The following is a 12,493-nucleotide window of genomic DNA, read 5'->3' as shown; positions in this document are numbered from 1 at the left end:
GGTTCATGGTTAAACACTGTAAGGTCCCAAAAGCGAGACCTGTTGGCTATGCCAATGCTTGTTTTCAGTTCCAGCTATGGGTTGCAAATTGCATCTATTTTGACCATTTCATCCGTAGCCAAACCAGATCTCAGCATGCCTTTCAACGTAACTTTTTGGAACGGTAGTGAAATGTCTCTCGCTCACTCACATGCACACATACATTTCCACAGCTTAAGGCACATTCAGCCAGACTGACCGCAGTCATTGTTTTGCGCATGTAAGTGCAAAAGCCCCACATCTGCTTTTATTTGCTCTGTGCCGTCCTGTGACTCTTCCCTGCAACAGCCCTGGCCTGAGCTGGAGCGCGATAAGAGCAGGAACATAAACAACTTGGCATCCGATAACTTGGCATCCGAGAAGCCACCATGCTTGAGAAGTTTATAATAAGAATGTTCTTGCAAGCCTTTTTTCCATTACTGCATGTCCAAACTATTTTTCCAGTAAGCGCAGGCAAGATTTTTGTTACTTTCCAAACACTCCTTCACTGAGAGAAACAAGGCAGGAGTAGGGGCCATCACACGCTGTAACAGAAGGAAACATGACGTAGTGTGATGGCCAACAAAAATGTTCTCTTAGTGAAAGCTCCCTGTGCGGGAGCTTAGCATGCAAAGGAGGAACATTTAGCACAATGCACCAATAAAAGTGAAACATTTCAAGCACAACAAAGTGCAAATGGCAAGAGTGATCATGGTTAAAGCCAGTATACTGAACACGGCATGTCTCACAGAGACAGCGCATGAACTGCCTAGTGCTCTACCTAAAAACAAAAACATTGTCACTGAAAAGAAAGACAATATGTGCGGATGTGCTCCTTGTGAAGGAGCAAAATGCAGTCCATCAAAGTTAAGTTATCCAGTGGCTGATGTGGGCTCACCCTTCTGCCCCCATGCTGTAGTGAGTGGAAGTAAAATGTGAATTGCACATCAACAGACAAAGGGATGCAGACAGCTGGCAGAAATCTCCTTTAAATAAGTTTATTATAAGTATATTTAAAAAAAAAAAAAAAGGTCTTGCCTGTCGTCCGACCTACAACGTTAAGAATGTCATCAAAGACACTGTTAAAAGGCCTTACCCAGAATAAGTGATCATGAGAAGAAAAAAAAAATCCTAGAACATAATTTCAGTGTGAGAGTCTAATTGACTATTTGCATGGAAGTCTTAGTTGGGGAAGTCATTATGTCTAAGCTTCGTAAGGTGGAACACGGGACATTGCCTGCGAGTGGCAGCTCTTTGGTCCACATTGTACAATTTTACTCTGTGACTGTGCCTACCGAAGTCGGGCAGCGGGGAGTGCACCAATCGTTCAAATTCCTTTCAGGATAAGTGGAATTGTGCCCTTGGGCTGGCCGTTAGCATGAACGCCAGGCACTACTTCATCATGTTTAAATTAGATTAACGTTCTTTTGTTTTTGTTTTGTCCATTTGAATTGTCCATATTTTGTTACATTTGGCGACCAGAGTATTTGAGAGCGTGTCTGTTATTTGTGCTTCATGTAATCCGTGCTTCAGTGGTAGACAAGTAGAGATAAAGGTTACGTTTTGCAAAGTTTCGTCTGTGATTAATAATAACTTCTTGCTACTTCAAATTTAATCCCATCATAGTACCGTAAATTACCCAATACCCACTTTTGCTGCGTCATTCGAATCGAGCATACATAGTTTAATTATTAATTTAAATGTAATTTTCTTTAGGCTGACCCAAAGGATCTCATTAAAATGGTCACAAAGCATGTTTCCGAGTACGCCAATGCGGATTGGCCTGAAGAACTCGTTGCCTTAATTGAACAGTTGCAATACTACAACGAGCAGCTGATGGACTTTACGCAAGCGCAAATCCTTCAGGGCCTCGGGAAAGGAGTGGATGTGCGCAGGTTTGCAGCCGACAGCCAGTATAAAAGGGAAACCATCCTCGGCCTTGCAGAGTAAGTTGTCAGTCCTTTGGGCTGGAATTAAAAATGTAACATTACTAGTGGGAAGCAATGTTTTCAGTAGCCATCACCTTCCAAAGAGTTAAGATTACAGCTGGTGACACCGGGCTCATGTAGGGCCAATCCTGTCCCAAGAATCGCGATTGGGGTTCTGTTTTTTTGCATTACTTTACAACTACACGTATGGGCCCAAAAATACATTCTAGAGCTGCTGACTGAAAATTGGGACTGCATAAAAGGTTATATTCATGCCTGCGAGGCAAGGTGACCTCGGACACATTCATTCTGTTGGACATGGTGTCTGTTCCTTGGGGACGCTATTCGGTTGGACTCAGAGGATAGTGCCTTCCGAGTCAGGTATTGAATTGGTCACATAAACATGCACTGAATTTCGATTGCTGCAAGTGTCAGCTGCATTGTTATATTTCTAGTTGTTGGTGTTTACTTGTTTATATCTGTAGTTTGTGTGGTGTAAAATGATTTGCATAAACTGTAATAATACTTTGATATTGAATTTACTGCTGTAGTAGGTACATATGGGGATCTTTCTAGATGCGAAAGTTTTGCGTGCATCACATACAGTGGGGTGGTGGCTGTGTTACCAAAATGTACTTATGGGTGCTGGGAAGGGCTTCAATGCAGGGCTGCTTCACTGCTGCTGGTAAAGGGGTCTCTACAAGCAGTTAGTTTGTTTTTTGCAGTGAGGCACGCATGCGCCAGTCTTAAAAAAGCCACACCCCTTTCGAGCAGAGTTTTTTAAGTGTTTCTGTCCACAGGTGGACATCCACAGACTGCACAGTGTCACCTGCTACATTCCTTAATCGTGCTTGTAAAATGATGTTGAATTACGACTCTCTCCAGTCTTTATTTATTTTGAAACCATATTTGCTTTCCTTCTATATGCCCCTTCTGTACACAAGCTACCCTAGATCTGACGCCTGTCTGTCTTAAAGCTTTTTTTTTATATAATTTGCTTCTCACATAGCATAGCCTCCTCTGATGACCACACCCAAGTCACTAATGTGCTGCAAAGAAACTGTAATGCCCGCAGTAGTTTTCCTCAGGACTAACCGTCTGTAACAAGTGTACTGACCAGTGACTTTATGTTCCTGGGTAGCGTGCTACTCGCACCTTCGCCAGGGGTAGTAAGCGCGATAGAAATGCAATTTCAATCACATGGGGGCACGCAAGAGAGATAGAAGTCCCCAGTCAATTGAGTACATATGTTTTTTGCAGGCTAAATTTTAAATTGGCATTTCCTGCTGGAACCTGTTCTTGTCAGCTGCAGTGTCCAGTGTCACACTGAACAGATCGACAAATGTGTATGAATGCACGCCACAGGCTATACGCAGCAAATCGGAAACTGTGAATGCTTAGAATACAAACAGTGTGTTTGCATCTTGTGTGGTTTACTGTACTGAATATTAATATTTGGCTCTGCCAAGAAGACGCTTCATTTGGTCAATATGTCTGACTTTCAGACGTGCAGAAAAATAATGATAACTGTGGTATGGACAGAGCGTATTCCCGTTTTGCAGTAGTTTTTTTTGCCTTAAGAGATATACATTGGTTTTCTGGGGCTCTTTTAATATTACGCAGGAATGCTTTTTACTAATTGGTTGATATTTTGTGTCACTGGAGGACTGTGATAAGGCAGAGTGCTCGAACTCCCAGGATGGAGAACATTTGAGTAAAAATATATTTTAAGACACAAGGGCGCTCGCTTTTTTTTTACCTATTAAAAAAGTCCACATACGCACCCATCCCTGATTTGAACTCAGATCTGTATTTCTGCACTGGTGAATTAGATACCACATTTCCTCTGTGCTGTTCTCTGGGGTATTTCACAGTGTCATGGTCTGACATCTGTGTCATTCAATATTAAGACACGTTCATTAGTAGGAGCATCCTTGAAATGTGTGACCATTAAATTCCAATGAATCCCTTCTTCCCCACGAGACGCCTTCTTTTGAAGTATTCCCAATTGGACAAAGCGTGCAATATCCCTGAAAAAGCAATCGAATGGTCCATATATATATTGGGGGATTTCCGACGACACTCCTGAGTTAAGGAGGTGATTACCCCTTAGTGGATATGGTGTGAGACGTGCTCCCTTTTTAAGGCGTGTCATTCCTTAGAACTTGCAACTTTCGCAACATTTCCCAGAGTATGAGGTGTGATGCCCGTTAGTGTGTTTGATTCTGATGGTGGACCCGCACCTCCTACTGTTGTTCCCTTCCAAAGAGAACATCACCAGCAGTAGACTTCCTGCACTCTATTGTAGTTAAAGGGCTGAAAGCAGTGGAGGAGAAAACATCCTCCATGCATTCTGTAAGTCCGAAGCTGTTGGCTCTTGCTTGCTGCAATATGAATAGTTAATTCCATGTAGCATGTACTACCAAAGGATATTCCAAAGGATGCTGGGTTGAACGACCTTCTTTTTAGAAATCTTTTTGAAGCAGCAGAAGTTCTGGGCCACCTTACATTATATTGTACATGCTGCAGTCAGTGCTTAATTTGTAAATAAAAACGTGCCGGGGCCCAAAGCTTTCCTTTGACACACGCGGCTGCTGCAATTAAATGTGCGAGCACAGAACGTCTTTCCCAAAGGTGTCTTTTGCTCACATTAAATACTTGAGACAGAAAAATAAGCGCCGTCCCTCAAAAATAAGTGCCGGTGCTCTGCACCGGAATCAACAAGCACAAATTAAGCACTGGCTGCAGTGACCTTTATGAATGGAAGGTCTTCATGCTGCCTATAATTATGGAACACGTGGTCCAGTGTGGTGGAATAACACGAGAGACCCTTGCACAGCACCAAGAAATCTTATTACTTTCCATTGAAGAGGGCTATGTTGGTTCCTTTGCCCTGTTGGTGTCCCACTTTAGTTGTTATCTCACAGCATCAATGTATTAATTACATAGTTACCTTCGCTTCCTAAAACTTCTTGATTCCTCCAGTTTGATTGATTTGGTTTTATTTACTACTTTTTTGGCATAGAAGTTCAGCCTTCTCAGATTCACCTCCAGTCGTGTCTGACATTTGACAGGCAGGCTAACCAGTTTACCACACTTTCCTGTGCAATTTCATCATTCTAGTACTACAGTGAATTCATAGTTGCTCCCCTTGGCCTTAAACAAGTTATCTTCCCTGATAATCCAAAGTCTCACTACCCCATACCTCATGTGCCTCCACAAAATTCATATCCTTTCCCAGATGATATGCCAGCAATGGAACACTGTCTCAGAACGGGCTGTCATGACCGTTAGCAAATTCAAAACAGAACTACAATACCTTCCACCCTGCGGTTTGTCACGTTAGAGTGTACTAAACGAGGTCGTAGCCTGTTAGACTCAGAGGGTCATGGACATTCACACACGTGAACAATGAAAGGTGGTGCTGCAGCAGGATTCATCTGAAACTTGGGTGCACACATGGTTTAGAAAAAAACGGTGTTTTTGAGGGCCCGCCCATATGACAGCAGTACCCAAGATGGTGGGTGCTGAAACTGCGATTCCAACTTGAGGGGTGCATGCTGGGATATACTGCAGCAGTGGCCCAGGTGATTCAGGGATCACTGATAGGGGAAGGAGAGAGGTGAATAAACCAGGACACACTTTTATATTAGGAGCTGATTGGCCCAGCAAAGTACAAGCCCTGAGTGGTAGAGAAGGATTCCTGTGGTCGAAGCATCCGTATGATAGCTGCTAGCTAAGTGTCCAACAGGATGGCAGGGAAACTAATTAAAGAAGATAAACATTACTTTTGTGCCCAACATTCGAGGAGGAGGAAGGGATAAAAAATCAGAGATGAGTCCACAAGAAAGCTCCCAAAGGGATAGACAGAGATGAGGAGTTCGAGAAATCTATTTTGGCAATGGACTCCAGGATAGAAAAGGTAGAGGGTCAGATATTGAAACACAGTATGGTGCCTTTGTTGGGAAAACATGCAGCAAGAGGAGGGGTTCTGACTACTGCATCCTCAGAGCTTTAGGAGTTGACGACATTTCTATAGAGGTCAATTAAAACTATGTTGTAGCTTGAAAGAAAATATGAAGTCTTGGATAGCGCAAGGAGAGCCTGCCAACAGTTGCTGGGCTGTCTTGCCCTGGTGCCAGATCAGGACATTACTGAAGAACTGCAAGCTTTTTTCTCTGACCACCTAATGCCCTCCTGAGCACGCTTTCCACTTACTAGTGAAAAGAGCTTACCACCTGCCTTTGAGATCTTTTTCTCCCCCTCTGTTGGTACTGTCATGGTTGATATTGGCAGCTTTAGAGTGTCTTAAACCAGGTTTTAACAGAGTGGCAACCTTGACACGACTTCTCCACTACAATAATATGATTCTCGTATTTCTAAATGTAAACTATCAAGCACAGAAGAGGTTGTGGAGCCCAAGCTTTATGGAAAACACAAGGGCCTCCTGCTATTGGGAGTTTCTGCCACATTATGGTATCAAGCATATATAAGGGGTGTGGAATTTAATAAAATATATACTTGTTCATGCGACAGGTTGCTTCATAAATCTTCTTGTCCTATAAAAAAAATTGACTTGTCTCTTTGGTACCACGTAGTGCAGCAATAAATAATGGCAGCAATCTCATTATATAGGAGCTCTGATAATAGCCTCCCTGATTATGCAAAGGATGATACTATAGTAGTGGCTTGAATTCCAGCAATAAACACATTTAGCCACCTTTCCACAGATCTATATATTGGGGCTGGAGGTAGCGTTCCAAGGTTGGAATGTGCCTCTGAGTATGCAAACCTACTAACTTGCATGTTTTAGGAGTTTTCCCCAGCTGTTCTCTAATTTCTTACTCTGAGAAAGATTGGAAATGTACTTCCGACAAGGGTCAGAAGTAAAACTTCTTCCAGGTTTGTGGAAAGAAGTGGTTGGAAGGACAGTGAAATTGTTAATGCTCAACAGATTTGCGCATTAGCAAATCTACACATGCACATTTGCTCATGCTAAAATGCAGTTCAAAAATATTTTCTAAGATTATGATTTCCTGGCCTACTTCTGTAAATTATTGTGAATTAGTGGAAGCTATAGATCTGCACTAATGCAAAGGCATATATCATGGGGGAACTTTTGTGACTTTATTTATGAATTGGACCATTAATTAGGTCTAGAGTTACCAAAGACCTGTTGTTTTTATTAAAATTCTCTCTCTGTTTATCTGTAGACTGGCTTCACTCTGAGCGACAGCATTCTGCTCTTTCACAATGAGCATAACTATACACAGAGTAGTTTTGTTCAGTGCCAGACAATACTGTGGCAATGTGTGCTTTTTGAGAGCAAAAAGCATTATTGCGTTTTGCCAGTGTTTATTATAATGATGAGAGGCTGGCATCTCCTACAACAATAGAGTTTTAAATGTCAAAACAAGACACACATTGACAAACCAAAAGGCTGACCACCTATGTCACACCTATTGGCTTTGACAATGATTGTTTATTTTCAGGTTTGCCATAATCATGTTGAAGCTGGTTGCACTATTTTTGCAATCTGAATATTTTTGGGGAATACTTGCACGCATCAACATATTTTAGTAGATGATGCTTCAAAGAAATGGTACCTAAAACTTCACAGCAGTTTAGCAAAGCATTTTTCCCTAGTTTCATTTTTGTGAACATTTATTTTGAAAGCAAACACTCCTCAATCTTGCTTTTAAGCTTCTGCAAATGTTTGCATCTAATCAGAAAGCATTCTCGGAGCATTACACGTTGCCTCATATTGTTAAACTTTGCAAACATGTGCACACATTGTTATACTGAGACCACTGTCAGCAGTGCAATCTGAGTTTACAAAATTTCCTTATAGCGCTTGCCCTAATAATAAAGGCTTTGCATTAATGAACCCTAAATACAAGTTTGATCAGCATTAACATATGGACACAAATATTATCTTAGCTGAAGACTGTGCCCTTCACTGATCCATAGTGTGGGACTCTAAACCGTCAGCCATAGGGCTTGTGCTGCAAGGGTCTGGGCCTACTTGTCCCAAGGATGAAAATAAACATGAAAACGTGTTGTCCTTGACCCCAAACAATATGTCCTGGGAGTTGGGCTATAGGATTTCCACACACCTGTTATATAATTCCCTCTCACTCCCTTCTGCGCCTACAGCACAGCACACTACCCTGTGGCAGACACATTTATTTCAAAAGTGTGTTTGGTTCAGTCCGAGTTTTAAGCTACCTGGCCCAACAATTACGTTCATTCCCCTCATTCAAAAATGTCACAAACAATCCAGTGGGGTTCGCTGTCAAAGCAGTTTATGATGAGTATAAGCCTGTAATAATCATAATAAATCTTTATTGCTTGATGTGTTAAAACCATTGCAAAATGAGAACACAGAAATCTCCGTACTAAAAATACATCCGATATGCACAGACAAAATTTCAACAATCAAAACAATATCTACTAAAAACGTGAGCCTGTTTAGCTCTGAGGTTTTAGGAGCGATCTTAGAGAATTCCCTCTTCTCCCAAGTCTTAAATAGTGTAAGAAGTAAGTTCCTGGCTTTAGTGCAACTAGATTTGCTGCCACAGAGTGTCTGTGAAATGGCCCATAAATAAAACTATTTTAAAAATGACCCGTAATTCCCAGTGCTGCCAACATGCTTTAAGCCTTTTTCCTTGCATGGCTTGTCTCAAGAACACAGGGGCTGAAGGATTAAAGTGCAGTGCTTAAGAGCAAAAGAAAATAAAAGTGCTGCAAAGTACCATATGCATTAGATACGAATAGTGCAGCACTCATTATTTTACAAATTAGCCACTGCACTGGTGTCTAGTGATACATTAATCCACCAGCATTGGTCAAATGTTAAATATGTGCATCAATAATCCTGTGATTTTTATGTCCCTCAAATACATATCATTATAAGGGATAAAGTACCTCCTGCCGTACATTGCAAGTCACTGAGGAGTTCCATAACCATATAGAGTAATGAGGCCGAATGCGGAGTTCTTTTATAAGGTTATAGTAATTGAGGTGACTTGCAATATCTTTATAACATACGCAGGAGTTACTTTATCCCATATAATACATGGTCACGCTATGACCTTTTCCACAAACTGCTTAAAACTTTGTGGTGTGGCTCTTTAATATGAAAGAGCTAGAATGTTTGCAAACATGAATAAAAATAAAACTTCTACTGCAAAATTAAACATATCAAAATCTTGTTAGATATTTGTTACAAACATATATTAGAAACAGTTCAATACAAGTCTGTTTTTTTTAATGCCGTACCTCAGAATGTGTAGAAACATGCAGAAAGATTCTAGCTTTTCTCCGTCTGAGTGCAAAAGAACCCATTATCTTTGCTTGTCATTGTAAGCTATTAAAATAGAGCAAAAGAAAGAAAATCAACATTCTGTTTTCATTGCTTTAAACAGCTGCTTCAGTTATGCTTGTGACCTGACCTGCCTTTCACCTCCGCTGCTAGCTCTGGCAGCAGGCATTGTGACATCAGAACTCAACTGTAGTAACATTATAGTCGGGTTCTGATGTCTTTTCTTTTTAATCAATAATAGGATGCCTCACTAGTTGGCAATTACATAAGGGATACACTACCCCCTGCTGTACATTATAAGGATAGTGCAGGTCACAGAGGAGTTCCATAACCATATAGAGGAACGAGGCAGAAGGCTGAATTCCATTATAAGGTTTTGCAACTCCAAGGTGACTTGCAGTATCCTTATCATGTACGCCAGGAGGTACTTTATCCCATAAAAAACACGGTCACATTATCACCTTTCCTACAAACCACATAAAACCTTTGATATGAAAGAGCGGCCATGTTTGTAAACATGAATAAAAATAAAACCTCATGTGAAAAATTAAACACATCAAATACCTGTTAGATATTCGTTGCAAACAGATGTTAGAAACAGTTCAATACAAGTCAATTTATTTTTGTTTTTTTGTTTTTATAAAGCTGCAGTAACTGTCTAAGAAGTGGAAAAAATGAACCTTGTCACTCTGCTTGTTATTGTAAGCTATTAAAATGAAGCAGGAGAAAGAAAAGCAACATTCAGTTTTCGTTGCTTTAAACAACCTGCTTTAATTATGCTCGTGACCTGCCCTGCTTTTCAGCTTGGCTGCTGACAGCTAGCAATGTGAGGTCAGAACTCAACTGTAATAGCGTGTAATTATTTTTTTTTTCCTGGCAAAGTGCTTATTAAAAATTGCTTCGAGCTGAGAAAATCAAGGCAATAAAAGCACAGGGTGCTTCTTCTAGGGAATGGACTTTAAACTGAAAAGGCAATAAAGGGACATTGTGCCTTAGTTCCCTCATTGATCCATTTGTTGGTGCAGCTAGGTAAGAAATCAGCTCTCCTGGCTTGAACCACAGGTTGATCTTTTTTTGGCACTTTACACAGTCACTGTCTTGGCATATGTTCCTGCCAAGCTGAATGCAGAAGTCTCCGTGGACGCTCCCAGGTTTGGAATCGACTGGGTTGGTCCCTCCCAGCAATACCCAGCCAGTCTTCACCACATGATGTCCTTCCCAGAGCATAGTCATCACCGGGCCGGAGCCCATGTATTTCTTGAAGCCAGGTTACAATGGGTGAGCCTTCAGGTCAATGTAGAACTCCTTCAGAAGTTCACTGGAGGCCTGCTTAAGTTTCATGGCAACCAGTTGGTAGCCCTTCTGCTCAAAGCGCTTTATTATCTCTCTTACGAGGTCCCGTTGAAAACCATGATGGCTTGATGCAAATTAAGATGTGTTCTGTGATACTGTTACCAGACATGTTTGTGATGCAGGGAGTGCTATATTTCTCCGTAAATGTAGGCAGTGCTGGGCGAGCGACAGCAAAAGAGACTCAACTGTAATAACTTGAATAATAATCAGGGGTGGGGAAATTGTTTCGTCTGACTCCCAAGACATCTAGATTTATTTCCAGGGCAAGCAGTTTTAATGTTTATTTTGCCCAAGTGTCAAGAAGACATGAAATTACGGTAAACTAGGGACAGAAGTGCTACACCGCCCTGCGCACAGGCAATTCCAACTTGTGAAATGTGTGATTGCCTATGATATCCCATAAGCCCATGGTTACAGTCTCTATTTTGATTGGCTTCAGCCCACCCCCAGGTAAAGCGTTGTGTCTGATTGGTGAACGCAGCACAGGGGTAGGCATAAGGCTGCTGTTTGCTTATGAAAGTAAGATTGCATCAGATCGTGCTGGACACCATTGAGCCGGACAGCATAGCTCCTGTCAGGACACTCTAAGCACTGCCAGGTAAGAGGGCAGACGGATGGGGCACTTTAAGTGCCGTTAGTTCTGCCCCTCAGCTCCCTGCTCTGACATTTTGCTTCCCTTTCATTTCCATGATCCTCTCCCATGAGGAGGATGGGTCTCTCCCACGAGGATGATCGGTCTCTCCCACGAGGATGATGGGTCTCTCCCATGAGGAGGATGGGTCTCTCCCACGAGGATGATCGGTCTCTCCCACGAGGATGATCGGTCTCTCCCGTGAGGATGATGGGTCTCTCCCATGAGGATGATGGGTCTCTCCCACGAGAATGATCGGTCTCTCCCGTGAGGATGATGGGTCTCTCCCGTGAGGATGATGGGTCTCTCCCATGAGGATGATGGGTCTCTCCTCTGGTACTTCCTCCCCCGGGCCCTGTAGAATCACCACGAGTCTGCCTGTCACACCTACCCATGGCCTCGTGGATTCAACCAAGTCTGCTGCTCCTATGGCCAGTTTCTGCGACCCTTTCATTTCCGTGGGCTGGACGTCTCCGTTGGTGCCCGATGCGAGCATTACCGCCCCTCCTCCTGCTTCCCTGGCTGTGTGTTCTGTACATTAATCAGCTTAAGATCAGCTCCACAGTACTTCTCGTTTCACCTGCATCAGTGAACAAGAGCGTGGCTACAGAATATAAAGGAAACAGAGCAGGTTTTATTGCAGTTTCTGATATTTCCCAAAATTTCAACACATTAAGGGTATTTTTAGGTGTTTCAATGCCGAGCCAAGCATGGCTTTGCGGAGTCATCAAAGCTCAAACCGAGGGTGATCATCACCTTGAAAGAGCAAGAAATCGCTTTTGCTAACATCTGCTACATGGCAATTGTTCCTTCTTACAGGATAGTCACCCCACCGGCCCTTACTGGGACCTAGGCTGAGTAACTTTAGGTCTGTGTAATCACGGTTTTTATAATGTTTTGAACAATGTGGTGGTGCGCTCCTAATCAATAAAACTTAATGTTACATGTCTGGGCTATTGCTATAGGAGTTAGACGTTATCCAAGTGCAAACTGTTGTCAAAGAAAGGATTGGAGTTGCAGGAAAATTGAACATTTGCCCAAGATCACACACTGTAGTTAAGTAGAGCGCTGTTAGAAGTTGAGTGCCCTCATTTAACGTCTGAAAATCTAGCACAAGGATTACGTATTCTCTACCAGGATGCATTGTTTGATGCATTGTATGCCAATACCAGACCAACCTGCAGAACGTTTGCCTCAGACATACCACAAATGGAGAACTGTAAAAAGGCTTAACAATGT

At 42.2% G+C, this 12,493-nt stretch overlaps 1 protein-coding gene across 2 annotated transcripts in view; it reads left to right on the top strand.

Annotated features, from left to right (window-relative positions):
• Positions 1–12,493, top strand: part of NBAS (NBAS subunit of NRZ tethering complex) — a 1,762,396-nt gene that overhangs the window by 1,008,810 nt on the left and 741,093 nt on the right. For both annotated transcript variants that reach the window (XM_069235962.1, XM_069235961.1), the window contains exon 41: positions 1,735–1,964. In XM_069235962.1, coding sequence (XP_069092063.1) covers positions 1,735–1,964 — 230 coding nt within the window. The remainder of the gene's footprint in view (positions 1–1,734; positions 1,965–12,493) is intronic.

This window comes from Pleurodeles waltl, chromosome 5 (assembly GCF_031143425.1).
Source record: "Pleurodeles waltl isolate 20211129_DDA chromosome 5, aPleWal1.hap1.20221129, whole genome shotgun sequence".
Classification (NCBI taxonomy): domain Eukaryota; kingdom Metazoa; phylum Chordata; class Amphibia; order Caudata; family Salamandridae; genus Pleurodeles; species Pleurodeles waltl.
The sequence above is the reverse complement of the archived record's forward strand: the minus strand, read 5'-3'. Positions and strand labels throughout refer to the sequence as shown.